Raw genomic sequence first — 24,196 nt, forward strand, 5'->3', positions numbered from 1 at the left:
AAAGACATACAATAGAATCAATAGCACCAATGTGCTAAAAAAGAACCTGCAAATATAAAAAAGTAAAATAATAACAAAAACACTAGTAGTGGAGTCTTTCGAAGTGATTCCATAGGTTGTGAAATCAGGCAAGTGAAGAATCCACATAAGTTTAGGAACCTGATACTTATAAGGTGATAACTGTTCCTGAACCTGATGGTGTGGGATCTAAGATTTCTGTACCTTCTTCCCAATAGAAGGAACGAGAAGACAGCATGGCCTGGATGTTGGGGTCCTCAGTGGTGGATGCTGCTTTCTTGTGGCAGCACACTTTGTAGATGTGCTCCATGTTTGGGAGGGCTTTGCCTGTGATAGACTGCTGCATCCACCACTTTCTATAGGCTTTTCTGTTGATGAGCATTGTTATTTCCATACCAGACAGTGATCCAACCAATCAGGATAATCTCCACTGTGCATTTATAGAAGTCTGTTAGAGTTCTAGATGACATGAAGAATTTGCTCAAAAGCTGAGATATTATCATGTCTTCTTTGTGATAGCATTTACACGCTGGTCCTAGGACACATATACTGAAATGATAACACCAGAAATTTAAAGTCACTGACCCTCTCCACTTCTGATCTCCTAATAAGAACTGGCAAATGGACCTCCAGTTTCCTCATACTTTAGTCAATAACTGGCTCTTTGGCTTTGCTGATGCTGAGTGGGAGGTTGTTGTTATGGCACCATTCAACCAGATTTTCTACCTCCATTCTGTATCCTGAATTGTCCCCACCTTTGATTTGCCAACAGTGGTCATGTCAACATACATGAATATGGTAAAGGAACTGTACTTAGCTTTACAGTCACAAGTATAAATCCAGGAGAGTAGGGGGCTAAACAAACAGCCTTGTGATGATGGTGATTGTGGAAATCTTGCAAATACGTACTTACTAATTACTGTACATCATCTGAGTAATGTTCAGTACTGTTCCAATGATTAACCACTTCTCTTTTTGCTGATGCTGCCCAGCTTGCTGATTAGTCCCAACATTTTCTGTTTTTACTTCAGATTGGTGTTCCCAGTTTGTACATGACTTCGGCATAGTCACAACTTCTTGATCCAGAGAGCTCAGTGTCTTCCCAGATGTTCCTTCCACAGTTTAGAGACAAACCAGGAATTTCATGAGTTGGTAAAACCACTTTAATGTTTTCAAAGAACCTCAGTGTCTTCCCAGATGTTCCTTCCACAGTTTAGAGACAAACCAGGAATTTCATGAGTTGGTAAAACCACTTTAATGTTTTCAAAGAACCTCAGAGAATATCCTTGTAGTATGTTCTGGGTCTCAACTCATAATGGAGCACTGCTAGAATATTCCCTATAATACCATCGGCAGCTTGTCAAAGGTCTTCTGAAAATCCAAGTAACTACATCAACCAATTCTCCTTTGTCTAACCTGCTTGTTATTTCTTCAAAGAATTCCAAAAAGATTTTCTCGAGGAAACCATGCTGACTATGGCCTACTTTACCCTGAGACCTCATCCTTAATAATCGACTCCAACATCTTCCTAACTACTGAGGTCAGACTAACTGGCCTATAGTTTCCTTTCTTCTGCCTCTCTCCCTTCTTGCAGGAGTAGGGTAACATTTGCAATTTTCCAGTCTTCTGGAACTAGTCCAGAATCTAGTGATTCTTGTAAGATCATTATTAGTGCTTCCACAATCACGTCAGCCATCTCTTTCAGAACCCTGGTTGTACACCATCTGGTCCAGGTGACTTATCTACCTTCAGACCTGTCAATTTCCCACAAACCTTCTCTCTAGTATTGGTCACTTCACACACTTCATGGCCCCTGGGATTTTTACCATACCGCTAGTGTCTTTGACAGTGAAGACTGATGGAAAAAATTTAATGAGTTCACCTGTCATTTCCTCGTCCTCCCATTACTACCTCTCCAACATTGTTTTATTGCGGTCTGGTGTCCACTCTCACCTCTTTTACACCTCGCGTATCTCAAGAAATGTTTGGCATTCCTCTTAATATTATTGGCTAACTATTTTGATGCTCCATCTTTACCTTTTTATTGACTTTTTTTAGTAGCCTTGTTAGTTTTTTAAAGCTTCACAATCCTCCAAGTTTCCACTAATTTTTCCTCTATTATTTGCCCTCTCTTTGGCTTTGACTTCTCTAGTTAGCCACAGTAGTGCCAACTTGCCTTTAGAATACTTCCTCCTCTTTGGGATGTATATATCCTGTGCCTTCCGAACTGCCTCCAAAAGTATCAGTCATTGCTGCTCTGCTGTCATGCCTGCCTGTGTTCTTTCCCATTCAATTCTGACCAACTCCTCTCCTCTCTATAATTCCCTTTAGCCCACTGTAATACTGATACACTTGACCTGAGCTTCTCTTTCTCAAATACCAGGGTGAATTTGATATTATGATCACTTGCCCCTCAGTGTTCTTTTACCTTAAGCTCTCTAATCAATTCTGGGTTATAGCACAACATTCAATTTGGAATAGTCGATCCCCAAGTGGACTCAACCACGATCTGTTCTAAAAAGACATCTTGTAGGCATTCCAGATATTTCCTCATCTTGGAAACCAGCACCAACCTGATTTTCCCAATCTACCTACATATTGAAATCACCCCATGACTATTGTAACATTGCCCTTTTGATATGCATTTTCTATCTTCCGTTGTAATTTTTAGACCACATCCTTACTACTGTTTGAAGGTCTGTACACAACTCCCATTGGGGTATTTTTACCTTTGCAGTTCCTCAGCTCTATCCACAATGATTCAGCAACTTCTGATCCATGTTACCTCCTCCTAATGATTTAATTTCATATTCTTTTTAACAAAAAAAGCAACACCACCCCAACTGCCCTCCTGCCTGTCCTTTTGATATGAAGTGTATCTTGGACATTAAGATCCCAGCTATAATTTTCTATTAAAAGGTGTAGACAGAGCGAATGTGGTGAGGACGTTGCCAATGGTGGGAGAAGTCTGGGACCAGAGGGCACAGCCTCAGAATGGAAGAACATCCATTTAGAATAGAGGAAGAATTTAATTCACCAGCGGGTTGCTACAGATGACTGAGGAGGCCAAGCCATTGGGCATATTTAATACAGTGGTTGATAGGTTCAGCACATCAAAGGTCACATGGAGAAGGAAGGAGAAAGGGGTAAAAGGAGGTAATAAATCAACCATAATAGAATAGCGGGAGCAGACCCGATGGGGCTAACAGCATAATTCTACTCCTATGGACACCACATTACAGGAAGTATATGATTGCACATGGTGTAGAGTACTGCACCTTGTTAATTTTCAGCTTTGTGGAAAGACCAAATAAACTGAAGTTGTTTTCATTGGCAGAGTAGCCAATATGCAGCGGATATTTAATAAAAAGGCATCTCTATGACAATTGGAATATCTGGTGGTGGGCTGGTAGTTTTGGAATTGTTAGCAATGTGGCTCCAAAACAGAAATTTGGTCAGTAGTTTACAAAAGACTTATAATGAGTTCACAGGAGTAACCTTGAGCCTCAAAATGCTTGACCCACACTCACTATGGTTTTTGTTTTTGTCCTCAAACTAGTCCAACGTAAGCCAACTGTGTAGGTCATTCAAGAGCACATGACAACTCCTGGGACTCAACGGTGAATTTAACAATTTCCAACAACCATATTTATTTTTTGGATTAGAATTCCCTGTACTTACGCAATGTCATCAATCGGCAACATCTCATTTTTCTGTCTCTACAGATCTAGTCTCTTCTTTTTCAGATTTCCAACCTATATTCTCATTTTCAAAGTTCCAGCATATTTTCACAGCCTCCATTCAGTTTCCTCTACTTCCATCTCCAGGCATCTCGAAGCAATCAATACCCTCTCTTAAACACCCAAAGTACATTCTCTCATGACCACGTGGATTTCCTCCAGATGCTATGGGCTCCCTTAACATCCTAAATATTTCTGGGTAGATTAGATGGCTTCTCTAAATTGTTTGTTGTAGGGTTATGGCAGAAAGAATTAATGAACCCTTTATGGCATTTGCTTTTGAGAATAAGTGGCAATCATTCAGGGATATAGAAAGTTGAAACGAGACCAGCAGAATTACTGTCTTGGGAGGAAGCATGGACCCAGGGGGCTGACTGCCCTTTTCTTATGCCATTACAAGTGTAAGAGAAGTTCAGTCACATTTAGATTCCCAGTCTCCACCCTTTTATCATCATTCCAGCCCTTTCACTTATCAGCTTTACTGACTTTTCAGATACGGTGAATGTTCTGCAAAACATTATGAGTGTGTTATGTTGATGTCAGAATATACGATGACATTTACCGGCTGACCACAGCACATCCTTAGATTGTGTTGGTTGTTAATTCAAAGGATGCATTCCACTGTTTGTTTTGACATACATGTGATAAACAAATCTAAAAAAAATTCCCTACCTGAAACATTCATTCTCAGTTTTCTCTCCAGTTGCTGCCTGATCAAATTGACTGTCTTCCATATAGTTTATTTTAATTTCCAAGTTCCAGCAGCTTCTGCTTTCTGAACATGATTTTAATTTCAAGTTATTAACCAATTTTAAATTGGTGATGTTTGAATCCTGGCCCTTGGATTTAAAGTCTAAATCACTAGTCACTAATTTATTTTTTAAGCATTCTACCACCAATGCACTTAATTTGTTTTGGTAAATAATCTGATAAACATTGATTAAACTGTCAACTTTAATATCATATAGGTAAATTCACTTTCTGATAACATCATGAATGCCTTCTTCTCATTGCTACCATCACGTAGAAGGTACAAGAGCCTGAAGACCCACACTCAACATTTTTGAAACAGCTTCTGCTATCATATGCAAAATTCTGAAGGAACACAGTAGGCCAGGCAGCATCTATGGAAAAAAAAGTACAGTTGACATCTTGGGCCGAGACCCATTCGCAGGACTGGAGAAAAAAAGATGAAGAGTAGATTTAAGAGGAGGAGGAGGGGAGAGAGAAATAGAAGGTGTAACCAGGAGGGAGAGGGATGAAATGAAGAGCTGGGAAGTTGACTGGTGAAAGAGATACAGGGCTGGAAAAGGGGGAGTCCGATAGGAGAGAAAAGGCGGCATTGGAATTAAGGAAAGGGGGAGGAGCACCAGAGGGAGGCAATGGGCAGGCAAGGAGATATGGTGTGAGAGGGAAAAGGGGATGGGGGACCATTACCGGAAGTTCAAGATATCAATGTTCATGCCATCAGGTTAGAGGCTACCCAGACAGAATACAAGCTGTTCCTCCAACTGAGTGTCGCCTCATTGCAACAGTAGAGGAGGGCACGGATTGACATAACTGAATGGGAATGAGAAGTTGAATTAAAATGATGGCCACTGGGAGATCCCGCTTCTTCCGGCGGATGGAGCGTAGGTGCTCAACGAAACATTCTCCCAATCTATATCGGTCACTGAGTACCCAACGTAGATTGGGAGACAGCCTGCCAATCATTTCTCTCTCTTGCTCCCCTTTTCTTTCCTCCATGCCTTCTGTCGGACTACCCCTTCTCTAGTCCTGTATCTCCTTCACCAATCAACTTCCCAGCTCTTTACTTCATCCCTCCCACTCCCGGTTTCATATATCACCTTGTGTTTTTCTCTTTCCCTCCCCACCTCTTTACACCCCATTTTTTTTCCCAGTCCTGCTGAAGGGTCTTGGCCCAAAATATTGACTGTACTTTTTCCCATAGATGATGCCTGGCCTGCTGATTTCCTCTAGCATTTTGTGCGTGTTGCTTGGATTTAGACCATAAAATATAGTAGAAGTAGGCCATTTGGCCCATCAAGTGTGCTCTGCTATCCATGGGCTGATCCAATTCGTCCAGTCATCCCCATTCCCCCGCCTTCACCCCATACCCTTTGATGCCCTGGCTAATCAAGAACATATCTATCTCTGACTTAAATACACCCAATGACTTGGCATCCACAGCCACTCGCAGCAACAAATTCTACAGATCTACCACCCTCTGACTGAAGTAATTTTTCTGCATCTCAGTTCTAAAAGGACATCCTTCAATCCTGAAGTCATGCCCTCTTGTCCTAGAATCTCCTAACATGGGAAGTAACTTTGCCATATCTAATTTGTTCAGACTTTTAAAAATTCAGACTTCCAGCATCTGCAGATTTTCTCTTATTCCGCTGTCAGATTTTAAATGGTCCAGGAACCCATGAACACTATTTCCTTCTTTGCACCGCTTACTTTTATTGTTACTTTTTGTAATTAACATAGAAAACCTACAGCGCAATACAAGCCCGTCAGCCCACAAAGTTATGCTGAACATGTTCCTACCTTAGAAATTACTAGGCTTACCCTCTATTTTACTAAGCTCCATATAGCTATCTAAAAGCCTCTTAAAAGACCCTATCGTATCCGCCTCCTCCACCGTTGCCGGCAGCCCATTTTTATGTACTTGCACCGTATTGTTGCTACAAAAATTAATAAACCTGATCCTGGGGTTCTGATTATAAATCGCAATGGATAGTTACGCATTGTTATTTTAAAGTATTTTGTTCAAAATAGTAAAATGCATTCATAACAGCAATATAGTAGTAAACTAGAAATGTATCAAGATTTAGAACAATGATTAAACTTCACTGGAGTACTGGATCAATGATATTTTGTGATCACGATGTTCGACATGTGGAGTATCTTTAAAGACGATCTTTACGTTCATGTTTGCATAACAGTAATGCGAAATAAGGTACATTTTGGTCACGAGTTAACGTAAATACTCAGCAGCAAGGCTGACACGTTTGAATGATCTGCGCTCATACCATGCCTGAACAGGCCTGATTCTGGTCTGTGGGCTCTTTGATGTCGTGCCCGACCTTTAACACAAGAACATGTTGCAGTTTGTGATAAACCCGCGCAACTTGTGAACCACAGCCGGCGGCAATTCAGTACATTAATCCGCCGGTCGGGAATGCCGGCGCCTCGGGGGCACTCTTCATCGTATGAGGGGGAGTTACCGGGGTGGGAGTATTCACGTTGCTGGGGGTCGGCAAAGACGCAGCCCGTGGACTCAATATTAGCTGAATGGTAGGAAACAGAGCCAAACCAAAAGCGGTCGCCTACCATCAGCGGGAGGCGCCAATCCCACTCCTGCTTACTGCCGGTGTGTTCTCTCCTCCCCTGGGCCGTGGGGCAGTCACAGATCAGGGGAACAGCCACCAACCGGACAGTGCACATGGCGGAATGGCCATCTCACTTTATTTTTACCTGAGGGCCTTGTCTTCCAGTTTAAGTTTCTTGGCCGGCTGAGGCTCATCCGCTGCCATCGCTCCAGTTGCTCTACAGGCTCACGGCTTCGGGAGGGGGAGGGGAGGGGAAGGGGGAGGGGCCAGTGACAAGAGCATGGCTCCGGTGTGGGGCCAAGACGTGCGCGGTCCTGCGACGTGCGCGCGGCGGAAACGACCTGTCCTGCGACGTGCGCGCAGTTCCGGGTAATGGCGGGAGAATGAGCAGGGTCTTTGCTAGCAACTCTAAACTGGTCAAATGCAGTGAGACACACACACACAGACAATCCAGAAACAGCTTTTACTCCTCCATCAACAGATTTCTGAAACGGACAATGAACCCATGAACAATACCTCAGCATTTTCCCACTCTTTTTTGTACTATTTATTTTATTTTTTATATAAAATTGGAATTTATATATTTCTATTATGTACTGCTGTCGCAAAACAACACATTTCACGATGTATGTTAGTGATATTACATCTGAATCTGATTCTGAACACACTGAAGCAATAATGAAAATTCTCTTGCAATTTTCTATAAATGCACAGTAGAGAGCATTCTGACAGATTGCATCAAGCCTGAAATGCAGTCTCCGACATGTAGGATCCAAAGACCCTGCAGAGGTGTGTAGGCTCTTGACAGCTCCAACACAGGCACAATTATCAGCACTATGGAGAATATCTTCAAGAAGCAGTGTCACAAGAATACAGCATTTTTCACTAAATCCTCTTATGATCCGGGCCTGTTCTTAATGCTACTGTTGGTGAGGAGGAGAAATGGGAAGACCAGCACTGAACAATTTAGGAATAGCTTCTTCCACTTCACCATCAGATTCCTAACTGATCGATGAACACTTAATACCTATTTTTGCATTATTTACTTTGTAATATATAATTTTATGCCTTGCACAGTACTGCCATCCTAAGGTGAGCTTGTGCCTAAGGTGGTCAGTAAGGAGGAGATGAGGTTTCCATTGTAGATAGAGGTATAGAGGCTCAAATCTTGGAGTCTGACAATGTTTTGAGGGGATGATGGTATGCAAAGCCAAGCTGTAGTCAATTACAACAGCCTGCTGCATGTTCTGGTTATCCTGGTTCTGCAGAGCAGAATACAGAACCAGTGAGATGGCAGACCTATTGCAAACCTGCTGCAAGTTGAAGTGGGTCCAGGCCAGCGTTGATTCAAACCATAACCAATCTCTGAAAACTGTTCATTGTCATAGATGTACAGTAAGTGCTGCTGGACGATTTCCTTTGGCACTAGTATTATGATGCCATCTTGAAGCAGGTTGAAACCTTAGACTGCAGAGGTCTGAAGATGTCTCTGAACACTCCAACCATTTGCTTAGTGCAGATTGTTAGCACCTAACCAGGTATGCAGTCAGGGCCTGACAAAGATCCATTTTTCTGAAGGATGTTCTGACATCAGTCTCTAAGACTGAGATCACAGCGTTGTCATATTCTTTGGGAACTCATGCAGGTGTGTAAATTTCCTCCCTATCAAAATGTGCTGAGAACTGATTAGGGGTGATGCATCATTATCGTTCATGCTATTCTTTCTCACCTTGTAGCAGGTACTAGTATGTCAACCTTGCCACAGCTGTCAAGCTTATGTTGTAATTACCTTTTTGCACTTGCCTCAACCCTTGTTCAGAACTTAACCATCTTCTCTTCCACCAATAACTGACATGCATCTCTCATGAAATATTGTCCATCTGTCTTTCCATAGATGCTGCCTGACCCAAGTGTTTCAGCATTTCCTGTTTTCTTTCCAACGTCAAAGTTTTAAAAATTTTCCTTGTCTTAATTGATCCCCATGAGAGGAAGGGTTCTATTTAATGTTATTTGTCACTTAACTATCAACTACAATAAAGTAGAGCAACACATTTGGCAGCATGTCCTCCCAGGTTATTTATTTAATTATTTATGGTTTTATATTGCTATATTTCTTCACTATTCTTGGTTGGTGTGACTGTAACGAAACCCAATTTCCCTCAGGATCAATAAAATATGTCTGTCTGTTATGGCCAGAATCACAGAGTAATACAGCACAGAATGGCCCTTCAGCCAACTCATCTGTGCAGAATAAGGTGTAAGATCAAAAAAAGATGGAATGTGAGGTCAATACTTGTAGCTTATTGTATTACAGAACCATTTAGGTCTTATAGAAGTGGGATAAAAGATGTTCTTTAGCCTGATGGGATCAGACTTTTGTATCTGCTGCCTGATGGAAGAGGGGGAGAAGAGAGAATGTCTGGTGTGGATGAGGTCTTTAATTATACTGGCTGCTTTACTGAGGCAGCATAGAGGTATTGCTAGTTTTTGTGATAGTCTGAGCTGTGTCCAGAACTCTCTGTAGTCTCTTGTGGTCAGTTGAAGAACAGTTGCTGTACCAAGCCTTAAAGCATCCAGACAGGATGCTTTCTATGATGCATCAATAAAAATTGGTAGGGTGACAGACATGCTAAATTTCTTTAGCCTCCTGATGAAGTAGCGGATGTTATGAGCTCTCTTGGCTGCGATGTCTTTGTGGTTGGATCAAGACAGGCTACTGCTAATGTTCGCTCCTAAGAACTTGAAGCTCTCAACTTCAACACTGTTGATTCAGATGCTGGAGGGACACAGTGGGTAGATCCAGGAGGATAAAGGGGTTGAAAATTGGTGACAGAGGGCTGGAAGGGGGACATGGAAAGGGAACAAAACAAAAATAAGGCCTTCCTGAAACTGGAAAATAAATATTCATACTATTGAGTTGTAGACAACCTAGATGGAATGTGTGCTAGTCTCTGCATGACAAACACACCATTTACTGTGAAGTCACTTGCCGCACCTCAGTTGCCCTTACCTGTACCAGCATATATACAAGTCCCTCTGAACATCAGATTGGCCACTCTCTTGTCATTTAAAATGGACATGATATTTTGTCTGCCATGCTTGTTGGTCTCGCTCTGAAACCTCCTGAAAACCTTCACCACATTCAAATTTTCACATGATTCATAACTATTAGCAAGTAGCCAATGGCCGGGCAGCGAACACCCATCCCATCAGTGCCAGTTCCTCGGGGACGCGCCCGGTAGGGAGGCCACGGGACGGGGGCGCGCGCGGTGGGAAGGCAGCGAAACATTCCGCCCGCTAGGCCAGGCCAGGTCGCCATGTTGAGGCAGCAGTGATTGGAGGCGGCGCTCCCCGGCTGATGAAGTCCTGAGGCAGGAGGAAAGCCGCGGGCCGGCCACGATGATCCACAGTCTGTTTCTCATTAACAGCAGCGGGGACATCTTCCTGGAGAAGCACTGGAAGAGTGTGGTGAGCCGCTCCGTCTGCGACTACTTCTTGGAGGCGCAGGAGAAGGCCGGGCAGCCGGAGAATGTGGCGCCAGTGCTCGCCACCCCGCACCACTACCTGGTCAGCACCCACCGCCATGGCATCTTCTTCGTGGCCGTCATCCAGTCTGAGGTGCCGCCGCTCTTTGTCATCGAGTTCCTGCACCGAGTAGCTGAAACACTACAGGTTTGGCACCACAGCATGTCCGGAGGGCAGTTGTGTCTTCTCGTTTTTAATACTACAATTAATGTATTGAAACATTAAATCAAATACATTTCAATAACATGTATTTAAACCATAACATCATTGAGATGTGCTTCACTCATGATGTTTAAATAATAAACTTACCGCAGCATGATTTATCGACAAAATAAACTTAATGCATAATCATGCGTTAATCGCATACACACCAGACGCCAACGGAGCAACATTGTGCGAAAATTTAAAAAAACTGCATTGTCTATACAAAATTTAAACTTATGCTGTTCTATATACAGTACAGAACACTTAAATTATCCGTGTTGCGCCTTTATATAGAACACACAGAATCTTTTGCCTATGACCTGACACTTCTTCAACAATTATGTACTCGCTCTTCAGGACTACTTTGGAGAATGCTCAGAGACATCAATTAAAGATCATGTTGTGATTGTATACGAGCTCCTGGAAGAGATGTTGGACAATGGGTTCCCATTAGCCACTGAATCCAACATTTTAAAAGAATTGATTAAACCACCAACTATTCTTCGTTCCGTTGTTAATTCTATAACAGGTAGGAACCAGTTTTTCCTCCATATAAAAATGTTTACATGATCTTAAATTTTATTTTTTTTCACCATATTTAAAGGATGGGCAAGTGTTGAGCTTGATGCTCTGTGAGGTCTACTCATCTTTGCACTGAACTGAAGCTGTGGTCTGAAAAAGTGAGCTCTTGGATCGGCTGCATTGATGACTGGCTTGGTGGCGGTGGACTCACTTTCACAAATTTCAGTTCTGAATGTTATTTGCTTATTTTTATTGTTTGTGTAATTTGTTCTTTTTTTCTGCATGTTGGGTGTTTAGCTTGTTTTTTAATGGGCTCTTTGAATTTCTTGTTTTGTGGCTGCCTGTAAGGAGACAATTCATGCATAGTAAATTAATTTTGAATTTCAAAGTCATAATAACCATAAACGCGAGATTCTGCAGGTTCTGGGTATCGAGTAATACACAAAATGCTGGAGGAGTTCAGCAGGTCAGGCAAAATCTATGGAAAGGAATAAGATGTTTTGGGCCAAGACCTTTGATCAGTTAGAAGTCATTGTTTAGTTCTCCCAGTGGCCCAGTGCCTCATTTGGAAAGATAAAGTTGAAAGAGTACAGAGAAAATTTACAAGGGATGTTGCGACTCTGGAGGACTTGAGTTATAAGGGGAGGTTGAACAGGTTAGCACTGTATTCCCTGGAACGTAGAAGATTGAGAGGAGATTTGAAAGAGCTATACAAAATTAAGAAGTATAAATAGGATAAATGCAAGCAGGCTTTATCCACTGAGATTGAGTGGGACTACAACTGGAGGTCATGGGTTAAGGGTGAAAGGTGAAAAGTTCAATGGGGATACAAGGGGAAACTTCTTCACTCAGAGGTTGTGAGAGTGTGGAACAAGCTGCCAGCATGTGGTGAATGCAAGCTCAATTTCAGTACTTGAGAGAAGTTTGGAGAGGTACGTGGATGGTATGGATATTGAGGGCTAAGGTCTGGGTACAGGTCAATGGAAGTAGGCTGGTTAAATGGTTTAGCATGGATTAGATAGGCCAAAGGGCCTGTTTCTATGCTGTACATAGAAACCTAGAATTAGAGAGCTACAGGTAACCCTAGGTAATTTCTAAGGTAAGGACATGTTCGGCACAGCTTTATGAGCCAAAGGGCCTGTATTGTGCTGTAGGTTAGAAAGTAGAGAGAAAGAACTCAGGGAATTACATGAGCTAGGAGGGGCCATGTAAAGTTCTTGGGAAGTGGGATTAAAGAGAATCTCAAGGCATTCTACACATACATCAGGAACAAGAAGATAACAATGGAAGGGGTGGGACCACTCACGGATAAAGGAGAGAGATGCTTGAAGGCAGGAGGTGTGGGAGAGGGCTTAAATGGTTCCTTTGTGTTGGTATTTACCAAAGAGAAGGATGTGGAGGATAGGAAGGTCAGTGTGCAACATACTAATGTGCTAGGGCATTTTGAGATGAAGGAAGAGATAGTGTTGAGTCTCTTAAAAGTTCCTAAAGCCAGATGAAATATACTCCAGGTTTTTGAGAGAGGCAAGAGATGAGCTTTCTAGGGCCTTGACCAAGATCTTTCTCACAGGTAAGGTCCCAGAGGAGCGGGGAATAGCTAATATTCAATTCAAGAAGGGAAATAAGAATCATGGAAGCTGTAAACTGGTGAATCTTACCTCAGTAGTAGGGCAGTTACTGGAGAGTATTTTTAGGTATAGGGTTTATGTGCATTTGGAAACCCATGCCCTACTTGGGTACAGTTAGTTTGGCTTTGTGTGGAACAAGTCATAGCTAACTAACTTGACTGAATTTTTTGAGAGGAGGTAATGAAGGTAATTGATGAAGGTTGAACTGTGATGCTTCTACATGCACTGTTTTTTAGTAAGGTGTATGAGAAGGACCCTCATGGGTTTCTCATCCAGAAGATTCGGGTGCATGGGATCGATGGTGAATTGGCTTGCTCAGAGAAGACGGAAGGTAGGGGTTGATGGGACTTATTCTGACTGGAGGCCCATGCCTATTAGTGTTGGGCAGGGATTTGTACTGGGTCCTCTGCTGTTTGTTCTATATGTAAATAACTTCGCAGGCAAGCATTGGGATAGGCTGTTTTCCAGCAAAAAGCGGTAAGCTTCAAGTTCAAGTTTATTGTTTTTCAACTGTATACGTGTATACTGTCAAATGAAATAACGTTCATCCAGACCAAGGTGCATAAAACAGTACATATAACTCAGAACACACAAAGTAATATTATCACAAATAAATTACAAATAATAAAATATTTTCCAGAAGATTGGCATTTAGCGTAAGGTACATTTACAACCCAAGTTAAGAAGCAAAAACCATAATGCTAATGGCGCTTCATGTGTGATGACACCTGGGTGGTGTCAGGGAGTTCAGTAGTCTCACAGCCTGGGAGAAGAAGTAGTTATCCATCCTAATAGTCCTTGTTCTAATGCTGCAGTACCTTCTGTCGGATGGTAGGGGTCAGAGAAATTGTGTGATGGATGGGAGGGATCCCTGACGATGCTAAGGGCCCTGCATACAAGTGCTCCTGATAAATATCTCAGATAGGTGGAAGAGAGACCTCAATGATCCTCCCAGCAATCCTTTGTAGCGTCTTGCAGTCAGATGCATTGCAGTTCCCATAGCAGATTCTGATGCTTCATTAAATAGGTACATTTAATGTTAGAGAAATGTATACCATATACATCCTGAAATTCTTTTTCTTTGCAAACATCTATGAAAACAGAGGCGTGCCTCAAAGAATGAATGACAGTTAAATGTTAGAAACCCAAAGCACCCACCCCCAACTCCACCCACCCACACACAAACAACAGCAAGGCAACAACCCCCCCCCCCCCCCCGCCACCACCGTACTTAAGCATGCAGCAAAGCATCAGTAAAGACACAGACTTGTAGTACCCCAAAGACTACTTGTTTACCCAGTATTTGACATACCACAGGCTTTTTCTCTCCTTAAAAAGGGAAAAAGAGGTGTCCCCGTTTCATAGTGAGAGGGGAAAAATAAAAAAGACAACTCACTGATTTATGGTGTTAAAAGTCTGTTGCATGCTGTTTCTGAGCTCTGGGCACACAGCCAACAGTAAACTTGCTGTTTCCGATCTTCCTTGTTCTACCTCAACGCATCAGTTGGCAGTGACACCAGCCTTCAATCTGCCCACCTCCAGATCCATGAAAATCTGGCACCCTGAAGGCTTGCTATTCTTCTAGGCCATGTCCTTGGCATATCGAAAAGCAGCCGGTTGTGAGGCCCTGAGAGTGGGTCCTATTCCCGCAAAGAACCAAAGTCAGAATGTAACTCCAGGTCAGGGTCTTCAAAAGAACCTTGAAAAGGAAAAAAAAAGATAGCAAATATAGAAATAAAGCTGTTTCTGAAGATGCAAGCAAAAGAGTGGCCATTTAGTGCCTGCATCACTCAGGTTCCTGTCTGCCTAGGACACTATTAATGGTGCTCCTTTAAAATTGGTTAGAAATGGGGTAGGGGGAAGCTTCACTCACCTCAATCTCCTCAGAAAGTGGAGACACTGCTGTTTTCTTAATTAAAGGGGTGGTGCTGAGGGACCAGGTGAGATCAACCATTATGTGGACTCCCAGATAGTTCGTACTCCTAACCCTCTGTATGTATAGTGAGGAGTGGTCAGCCTGCACTTTCCTAAAGTTCACAATCATCTCTTTAGTCTTGTCCACGTTGAGACTCAAGTTGATGTGCTCACAGGACTCTACAAGCCACTCTGCCTCTTCTCTGTACGCTGTCTCTTCATCGTCGTTGATGAGGCCAGTTACTGTTGTGTCATCAGTGAACTTGATGATTTGGTTTGAGCTGGATCTAGCATGTACAATCATGCGTCAGCTGCTTGATCAGCAGCAGGCTGAGCACACAGCCTGGGGGGGGGGGGGGGCGGAGGTGGGGGTGCTGGTACTCAGCATGATGGAGCTAGAGATGTTGCTTTCAGAAGTGAAGTACTGAGAGGGAAATACAGTGATGCTAGAAAGTTTGTGGACCCTGTAGAATTTTCCCTATTTCTGCATAAATGTGACCTAAAATGTGATCAGATCTTCACATAAGTCCTAAAACTAGGTAGAGATCTTAAGAAAATAACACAAAAACATTATACTTGTTCATTTATTTATTGAGAAAGAAGTTCCAATATCACATGTATTTGTTGGAAAAAGTAGGTGAACCTTTGCTTTCAGTAACTTGTGTGCCCCCCCCCCCCCCCCCCCCGCCCCTGTAGTGCAGTAACTTCAACAAAACCGTTTCAACTCTGGGATGTTGGTGGGCTTCCTTGCATGAATTGTTTGCTTCAAGTCCTTCCACAACATTTCTATAGGATTAAAGTCAGGACTTAGATTCCACCATTCCAAAACATTTTTTTTAAAACCATTCTGTTGTTGATTTACTGTAATCTTTCGGATCATTGTCTTGTTGCATTATCCAACTTCTATTAAGTGACGGACTGCAACCCTGACATTCTCCTGTAAAATGTCTTGATAAAATTTTGAATTCACTGTTCCCTCAACAGTTGCAAGCTGTCCTGGTCCTAAGGCAGCGAAGCAGCCCCAAACCATGCTTCACAGTAGGGATGTTTTGATGTTGGGTTGCAGTATCCTTTTCCCTCCCCAAACATAACAATGAGCATTTCTGCCAAAAAGTTCAACTTTTGTCCCATTTGACCACGAAGCATTGTCCTATAAGCGTTGTAGAACATCCAGGCAGACTTTTGCAGACTTGAGATGTTCAGCAATGTTTTTTATTGGAGAGCAGTGGTGTCCTTCCATGAACACCATACTTGTTCAGTGTTTTTCTTATAGTGGACATATGAACAGAGACTTTAGCAAGCACTAGAGATTCCTGCAGGCCTTTAGCTGTTACCCTTGGGTTCTTTTTCACTCCATCAGCGTTGCACGTAGGGAGAGTAGCAACAGTATTGTATTTCCTCCATTTGTAGACAGTTTCTCTTACTGTGGACTGATGAACACTCAGACTTCTGCCCAGTTGCACTCACCCCCGTCATTGCAAAGTGTTTTGAGAGGCTGGTTCTATCACATTTGAAATCCTGTCTGTCCACTATTCTGGACTCCCATCAATTTGCCTATCGCACCAACTGGTCAACAGAGGACGCCATCTCCACGGCTCTTCATTCTGCCCTGACCCATCTGGACAGCCCCAACTCTTACATCAGAATGCTGTTCATTGACTTTAGTTCGACATTCAATACTGTGATCCCCTCCAAGCTGATCGCCAAACTTCGTCAGCTTGGTATCAGCTCATCTCTCTGCAATTGGGCCTTGGACATTCTGACTAACAGATCCCAATCTATTAAGTTAGACAACCTGTCCTCATCCACTATCACTCTGAACACCTGTGTGCCTCAAGGCTGTGTGCTGAGCCCTCTTCAGTACTGCCTTTTCACCTATGACTGCATTCCTGTACATGGTTCTAACTCCATAATCAAGTTCGCAGACGACACCGCGGTGGTTAGCCTGATCGCAGGGGGTGACGAGTCAGCCTACAAGGATGAGGGCCAGCATCTAGCTGCGTGGTGTGCCGACAACAACCTGACCCTTCACCCAGAAGACCAAAGAGATCGTTGTGGACTTCAGGCATGCTAGGAGGCACACTCACGTCCCCATCTGCATCAACGGAGCTGTAGTGGAGCGTGTATCAAGCTTCAAATTCCTTTGTCCACATTTCCGAGGATCTCACCTGGTCCTTGAACTCTTCCATCCTGATCAAAAAGGCACAACAGTGCCTTTATTTCCTGCAGAGCATCAAGAAAGCTTATCTCTGTCTCAGGATACTGACGGACTTTTACCGCTGTACCATTGAGAGAATACTCACCAACTACATCTCACCGTGCTATGGCAATTGTCCCATATTGGACAGCAAAGCACTCCAGCGTGTGGTGAGATCTGCCCAGTGGATTATCGGCACCCAATTGCCCACCATTGAGAACATCTACCATAAATGCTGCCTGGGCAGGGCGAAAAGCATTATCAAGGATGCATCTCACCTTAACCATGGACCTTTTACTCTCCTCCCATCCGTTAGGCACTACTGGAGCCTCTGCTCCTGCACAAGCAGGCACAGGAATAGTTTCTTCACTGAGGCTGTGACCCTGCTGAACCTCACATCATAGCGCTAAGCAGTATTGTACCCATATTATACTGTCTCAGTACTTTTATATTTGTGTGCTGTAGCACTTTTTATTCGCAGTTATTTTGTAAATAACTCTATTCATTGCATTTCTGGTTAGATGCTAACTGCATTTCATTGGCTTTGTATCTGTACTCGGCACAATGACAAAGTTGAATCTAATTTAATCTTTAGAAATGCTTTTGTAGCCTTTTCCAGCTTCATTCATCTCTACAATTCTTCTTCTAAGATTGTCTGGAAGTTGTTTTGATTGAGGCACGCTACAGAAGAGCAGGCTCTGTTAGTAACCTGACTTCTCGTATTTTTTTATAAAGGGCAGGGCACTTCTACAACCCTCACCTCAAATCTCATTTCATTGATTGGAACACCTGACTCCAAATAGTTTTAGTAGAAGGCATTACCCCAGAGGTTCACCTACTTTTTCCAACAAATGCATGTAATATTGGATCATTTTTCGCAATCAGTAATGAATAAGTATAATATTTTTGTGTTATTTATTTAATTGGGTTCTCTTTAGTTTTAGGACATGTGCGAAGATCTGATCACATTTTAAGTCATATTCTGCAGAAATAGAGAAGATTCTACAGGATTCACAAACTTTCTTGCACTGCTATACATGTTCCTGTTAGTATAAAAGGAATAGCTAACAATTTTAGGGAACCTTAGTTTTAGGGGATATTGAGGACCTGGTGGAAAAAAAAGAGAAAAGGTGTATATCAGGTGTAGATTTTTGGGATCAAATGAGGCACTTGAGTATAAGAAATGCAAGAGAACACAGAGAAATTAGGACTCAATAAGACATAAGACCTTAAGACATAGGAGCAGAATTAAGTCATCTGGCCCATTGAGTCTGCTCTGCCATTCAATCATGGCTAATCCTTCTTTTGTTCTCCTCAACCCCAATTCCTGGTCTTCTCCCCATAACCTTTGATGCCATGTCCAATCACGAACCCATCAATCTCTGCCTTAAATCCACCCAACAACTTGGCCTCCACAGCTGCATGTTCTGCAGAAGGACTCCCAAGTCCCTCTGCATCTCAGATTCCTGAATTTTCTCCCCATTTAGAAAATAGTCCACACATTTATTTCTACTTCCAAAGTGCATGACCATGCATTTTCCAACATTGTATTTTATTTGCCACTTTCTTGCCCATTCTCTTAATCTAAGTCCTTCTGCATCCTACATATAGGACCATAAGATATAGGAGCAGAAGTACGACATTCAATTTCCTTCTGAAAATCCAGGTAAATGACATCCACTGCCTCGTCTTTGTCCACCCTGCTTGTTACCTCCTCGAAGAACTTGACAGATTTGTCAGGGAAGGTTTCCCTTTACAGACTTTGACTTATTTTATCATTATTCTCCAAGCACCCCAAAACCTCATCTACAGTAATAGACTCCAACACTTAACCAACCACTGAGGTTAGGCTGACTACCCTATAGTTTTCTTTGTTTTGCCTTCCTCCCTTCTTAAAAAGTGGAGCGACATTTGCAATTTTCCATTCCTCTGTAACCATGCCAGAATTGAAAGGTCATAACCTTTGGTCATTCCAATGAGAAGGAAGGATTCAAAGAGGGGGAAGGGGCCACAGTGGTTGACAAAGGAAGTCAGAGATTGTATAGCATTAAACCAAAAGAAGTATGACAGGGCTAAGATGAGTGGGAATACAGATGATTGGGAAAGTTTTAAGGAACAGCAGATCTTAACTAAAAAAGCAATACGGAAAGAAAAAATCAGGTATGAGCTCAGCCTAGCCAGGAATATAAAAGGGGATAGCAAAAGCTTTTTTAGCTATGTGAAGAGAAAGAAGATAGTTAAGAACAATGTTGGCCCCTTGAAGAATGAATTGGGAGAAATTGTTATGGGAAACAGGGAAATGGCAACAGAATTTAATGCGTACTTTAGATCCGTCTTCAGCAGGGAGGACACAAGCAATCTCCCAGATGTATGGATTGGCCAGGGTCATAAGATATCAGAGGAATTGAAACAGATTGGCATTAGGAAAGAAACAGTGATGAGTAGACTGATAGGACTGAAGGCTAATAAATCCCCGGGTCCAGATGGTCTGCATCCGAGTGTTCTAAAAGAGGTGGCTCAGGAAATTGCGGATGCATTGGTAATCATTTTCCAATGTTCCTTAGATTCAGGATCAGTTCCTGAAGATTGGAGAGTGGCTAATATTATCCCACTTTTCAAGAAGGGAGGGAGGGAGAAAATGGAGAACTATCGCCCTGTTAGCCTAACGTCAGTTGTGGGGAAGATGCTTGAGTCCATTATTGAGGACAAAATAGTGGCATATCTTGATGGCAGTAATAGGATTAGGCTGAGCCAGCATGGATTTACCAAGGGCAAATCATGCTTGACTAATCTGTTGGAGTTTTTTGAGGGTGTAACAAGGATGTTAGACAAGGGTAAGCCAGTGGATGTAGTGTACCTAGATTTTCAGAAGGCATTCGATAAGGTGCCACGTAGGAGATTGGTGAGTAAAATCAGAGCTCATGGCATTGGGGGCAGGGTTTCAACATGGATAGAAAACTGGTTGGCAGATAGAAAGCAAAGGGTAGCAGTGAATGGGTGTTTCTCGGACTGGCTGGAGGTGACTAGTGGGGTACCACAGGGCTCTGTATTGGGACCACAGCTCTTTACGATTTATGTCAACGATTTAGATGAGGGCATTGAAAACTGTATCAGCAAGTTTGCTGACGATACTAAACTGGGTGGCAGTGTGACATGCGAAGAGGACGTTAGGAGAATACAGGGAGACTTGGATAGGCTGGGTGAGTGGGCAGATACTTGGCAGATGTCATTCAATGTGAATAAATGTGAAGTTATCCACTTAGGAAGCAGGAACAAGAGGGCAGAGTATTGTCTGAACTGTGTAGAGTTAGGTAAGGGAGAAATGCAAAGAGACCTAGGAGTCCTAGTTCATCAGTCGATGAAGGTGAATGAGCAAGTGCAACAGGCAGTGAAGAGGGCAAATGAAATGTTGGCCTTTATTACAAGGGGAATTGGGTACAAGAGCAAGGATGTCCTTTTGCATTTGTACAGGGCCCTGGTGAGACCACACCTGGAATATTGTGTACCGTTTTGGTCTCCAGGTTTAAGGAAGGACATTCTGGCTATTGAGGAAGTGCAGCGTAGCTTCACTAGGTTGATTCCTGGGATGGCAGGGCTGTCCTACGCAGAGAGATTGGAGAGATTGGGCTTGTACACACTGGAATTGAGGAGATTGAGAGGGGATCTGATTGAAACGTTTAAGATAATTAAAGGATTTGATAGGATTGAAGCAGGAAGTATGTTCCAGATGTTGGGAGAGTCCAGTACCAGAGGACATGGATTGAGAATAAGAGGTCAGTTATTTAAAACAGAGTTGAGGAAAAACTACTTCTCCCAGAGAGTTGTGGAGGTGTGGAATGCACTGCCTCGGAAGACGGTGGAAGCCAGTTCTCTGGATGCTTTCAAGAAGGAGCTAGATCGATATCTGATGGATAGGGGAATCAAGGGATATGGGGACAAGGCGGGGACTGGGTATTGATAGTGAATGATCAGCCATGATCTCAGAATGGCGGTGCAGACTCGAGAGGCCGAATGGTCTACTTCTGCACCTATTGTCTATTGTCTAAATGTTTGCATTTATTTCAAGAAGAATAGAATATAAAAGCAAGGAGATAATGACATGCCTTTATAAGACACTAGATGGTCTGCACTTGGGAGTATGTCAACAGTTTTGGTCCTCATATCTCAGAAAGGATGTGTTGTTATTAGAGTCCAGAGGAGGTTCACGAGGATGATTCCAGGAGTGAAGGGGTTAGTATATGAGGAACGTTTGTTAGGTTTGGGCCTGCATTTAAAGAAGAATGTTGGGTGAATCTCATTGAAACTATCGAATATTGAAAGGACCAGATAGGGTGGATGAGGAGAGGATGTTTCCTGTGGTGGGAGTATCCAGAACTAGGAGAGGCAACCCTTTCGAACAGAGGTAAGGAGGATTATTTTTAGCCAGTGAGTAGTAAATCTGTAGAATGCCCTGCCACAGATTGCAGCAGAGACCAAGTCATGTGTATATTTAAGGCAGAAGTTGATTGTTTTCTGATTGGTGATGGCATCAAATGATATGGCAAGAAGGCAGGTGTATGGGGTTGAGTGGGATTTGGGATCAGCCATTTGGCTCCTATATGTTATTGTCTTATGGTTTAGGTAGGTACTTGCATGGTAGGGGAAAAGAGGGGCATGGTCCCAGTGCAGGTTGATGGGAGCAGGCGGTTTAAACGGTTTGGCATGGACTAGATGGGCTGAAGGGCATATTTATGTGCTGTACTTTTCTATGACTACCTTGAGCATATATGTGTAAGCTGAATACGTAATTTAAATGGATTTTGTGTTTAAGACTTGGGTTCCATCCTTGGGTATATTCCAAAATCTGGAAAAATCCAATATCCAGAACACTTCTAGCCCCATCATTTCGGATAAGCTGTACTTGACCTTTAATTTAATTAGCATGGCACAACATTGTGGGCTATAGGCCTTTTTCCAGTGCTGTACTGTTAGAACCATAGAACACTACAGTGCAGAAAGCAGGCCCTTCGGCCCTTCTAGTCTGTACCGAAACTTTATTCCGCTAGTCTCATTGACTTGCACCCAGTCCATAACCCTCCAGCCCTCTCCCATCCGTGTATCTATTCAATTTATTCTTAAAACTTAAAAGTGAGCCCGCATTTACCACATCAGATGGCAGCTCGTTCCACACTCCCACCACTCTGAGTGAAGAAATTCCCTCTGAACTTTTCCCCTTTCAGCCTAAAGCCATGTTCTCTTCGTTTTTGTCTTTCCTAATCTAAGTGGAAAGAGCCTACTCGCATTTACTTTGTCTATACCCCTCATAGTTTTGTAAACCTCTATCAACTCCCCCCTCATTCTTCTATGCTCCAAGGAATAAAGGTGACCAGAACTGCGCATAACACTCCAAATTTGGCCTCACCAATCTTATACAACCTCACCATAACATCCCAACTGCTATACTCATTACTTTGATTTATGAATACCAGGTTGCCAAAAGCTGCCTTTATAACCCTGTCTACCTGTGACACCACTTACAGGGAATTATGTATCTGAATTCCTAGATCCCTTTGTTCCTCCGCACTCCTCAGTGTCCTACCATTTTCTGTGTATGTCCCACCTTGATTTATCCTTCCAAAATGCAACACTGTCTGCATTAAATTCCATCAGCCATTTTCTGGCCCATACTTTCAGTTAGTTCAGATTCTTCTGCAAGCTTTGAAAGCCTTCCTCGCTGTCCACATCACCTCCAGTCTTAGTGTCATGAGCAAACTTGCTGATCCAATTTACCACATTGTCATCTAGATCATTGATTTAGACAACAAACAACAACGTTCCCAGCACAGATCCCTGAGGCACACCTCTAGTCACAGGCCTCCAGTCTGAGAAGCAATCATCCACTACCACTCCCTGTCTTCTCCCACAAAGCCAATTTCAAATCTAGTTTACAACCTCTCCATGGATACCTAGTGTCTGAACCTTCTGAACTAACCTCCATGTGAGACCTTGCCAAATGCCTTACTAATGTCCACATCCACAGCTTTCCCTTCATCTACTTGCTTGGTAACCACCTTCAAAAATTCTACAAGATTCATTAAACATGATCTACCACGCACAAAGCCATGCTGACTATCCTTAATCAGCCCTTTGCTGTCCAAATACTTGTATATCTGACCTCTCAGTACACCTTCCAGTAAATTACCTACTACTGATGGCAGGCTCACCGGCCGGTAATTACCTGGTTTACTTTTGGAGCCTTTTTAAAACAACAGAATAACATGAGCTACCCTCCAATCCTCCGGCACCGTACCCGTGGATAAGGACATTTTAAATACTTCTGCTAGGGCCCTGCAATTTCTATACTAGTTCTGTCTCAAGGTCCGAGGAAGTATCATGTCAGGTCCGGGGGATTTATCTACCTTTTATCGCTGTAAGGCAGCAAGCATCTCCTCTTCTTTAATCTTTATATGTTCCATGACACTACTGCTTGTTTCCCTTCCTTCCATATATGCTATGCCAGTTTCCTGAGTAAATACTGGTGCAAAAAAGCTGTTTTAGATCTCTCCCATCTCATGAGGCTCCACACATGGACAACCACTCTGATTTTCTAGGGCACCAAATTTTTTCCCTTACTATCCTTTTAATATACTTGTAGGAACCCTTTGGGTTTACCTTCACATAATCTGCCAGTGAAACCTCATGTCTTCTTTTTGCCTTCCCGATTTCCTTCTTTAGTATTTTCTTACATTTTCTATACTCTTCAAGTATCTCATTTGTTCCTTTGTTGCCTATACCTGCTATACACCTCTCTCTTTTTCTTAACCAGATCGCCAGTATCCCTTGAAAACCAAGTTTCCCTATGCCTGTTAACTTTGCCTTTAATCCTGGCAGGAACATGCAAGCTCTGCACTCTCAAAATTTCATCTTTGAAGGCCTTCCACTTACTGAACACATCCTTGCCAAAAAACAACTTATCCCAATCCACTCTTCCTAGATCCTTTCTCATTTCCACAAAATTGGCCTTCTCCAATTTAGAACCTCAACTCGAGGACCAGACCTATCCTTATCCATAATTAGCTTGAAGCTAATGAAATTATGGTCACTGGACCCGAAATGTTCACCTGTCACCTACTC

General features: G+C 42.8%; 2 protein-coding genes across 3 annotated transcripts in view; one reads left to right on the top strand and one right to left on the bottom strand.

Moving 5' to 3' along the window:
- The window catches only part of LOC132379180 (adenosine kinase-like), a 298,065-nt gene extending 290,692 nt beyond the window's left edge, over positions 1-7,373 (bottom strand). For both annotated transcript variants that reach the window (XM_059946851.1, XM_059946849.1), the window contains exon 1: positions 7,239-7,373. In XM_059946851.1, the coding sequence (XP_059802834.1) occupies positions 7,239-7,297 (59 nt within the window). In that variant the 5' untranslated portion in view covers positions 7,298-7,373. The remainder of the gene's footprint in view (positions 1-7,238) is intronic.
- Positions 7,374-10,333: 2,960 nt separating this feature from the next.
- Positions 10,334-24,196, top strand: part of LOC132379184 (AP-1 complex subunit mu) — a 40,442-nt gene continuing 26,579 nt past the window's right edge. Inside the window, exons 1-2 of the mRNA XM_059946858.1 lie at positions 10,334-10,765; positions 11,180-11,351. Of these exons, the coding sequence (XP_059802841.1) occupies positions 10,493-10,765; positions 11,180-11,351 (445 nt within the window). The 5' untranslated portion in view covers positions 10,334-10,492. The remainder of the gene's footprint in view (positions 10,766-11,179; positions 11,352-24,196) is intronic.

This window comes from Hypanus sabinus, chromosome 21 (assembly GCF_030144855.1).
Source record: "Hypanus sabinus isolate sHypSab1 chromosome 21, sHypSab1.hap1, whole genome shotgun sequence".
Lineage (NCBI taxonomy): Eukaryota > Metazoa > Chordata > Chondrichthyes > Myliobatiformes > Dasyatidae > Hypanus > Hypanus sabinus.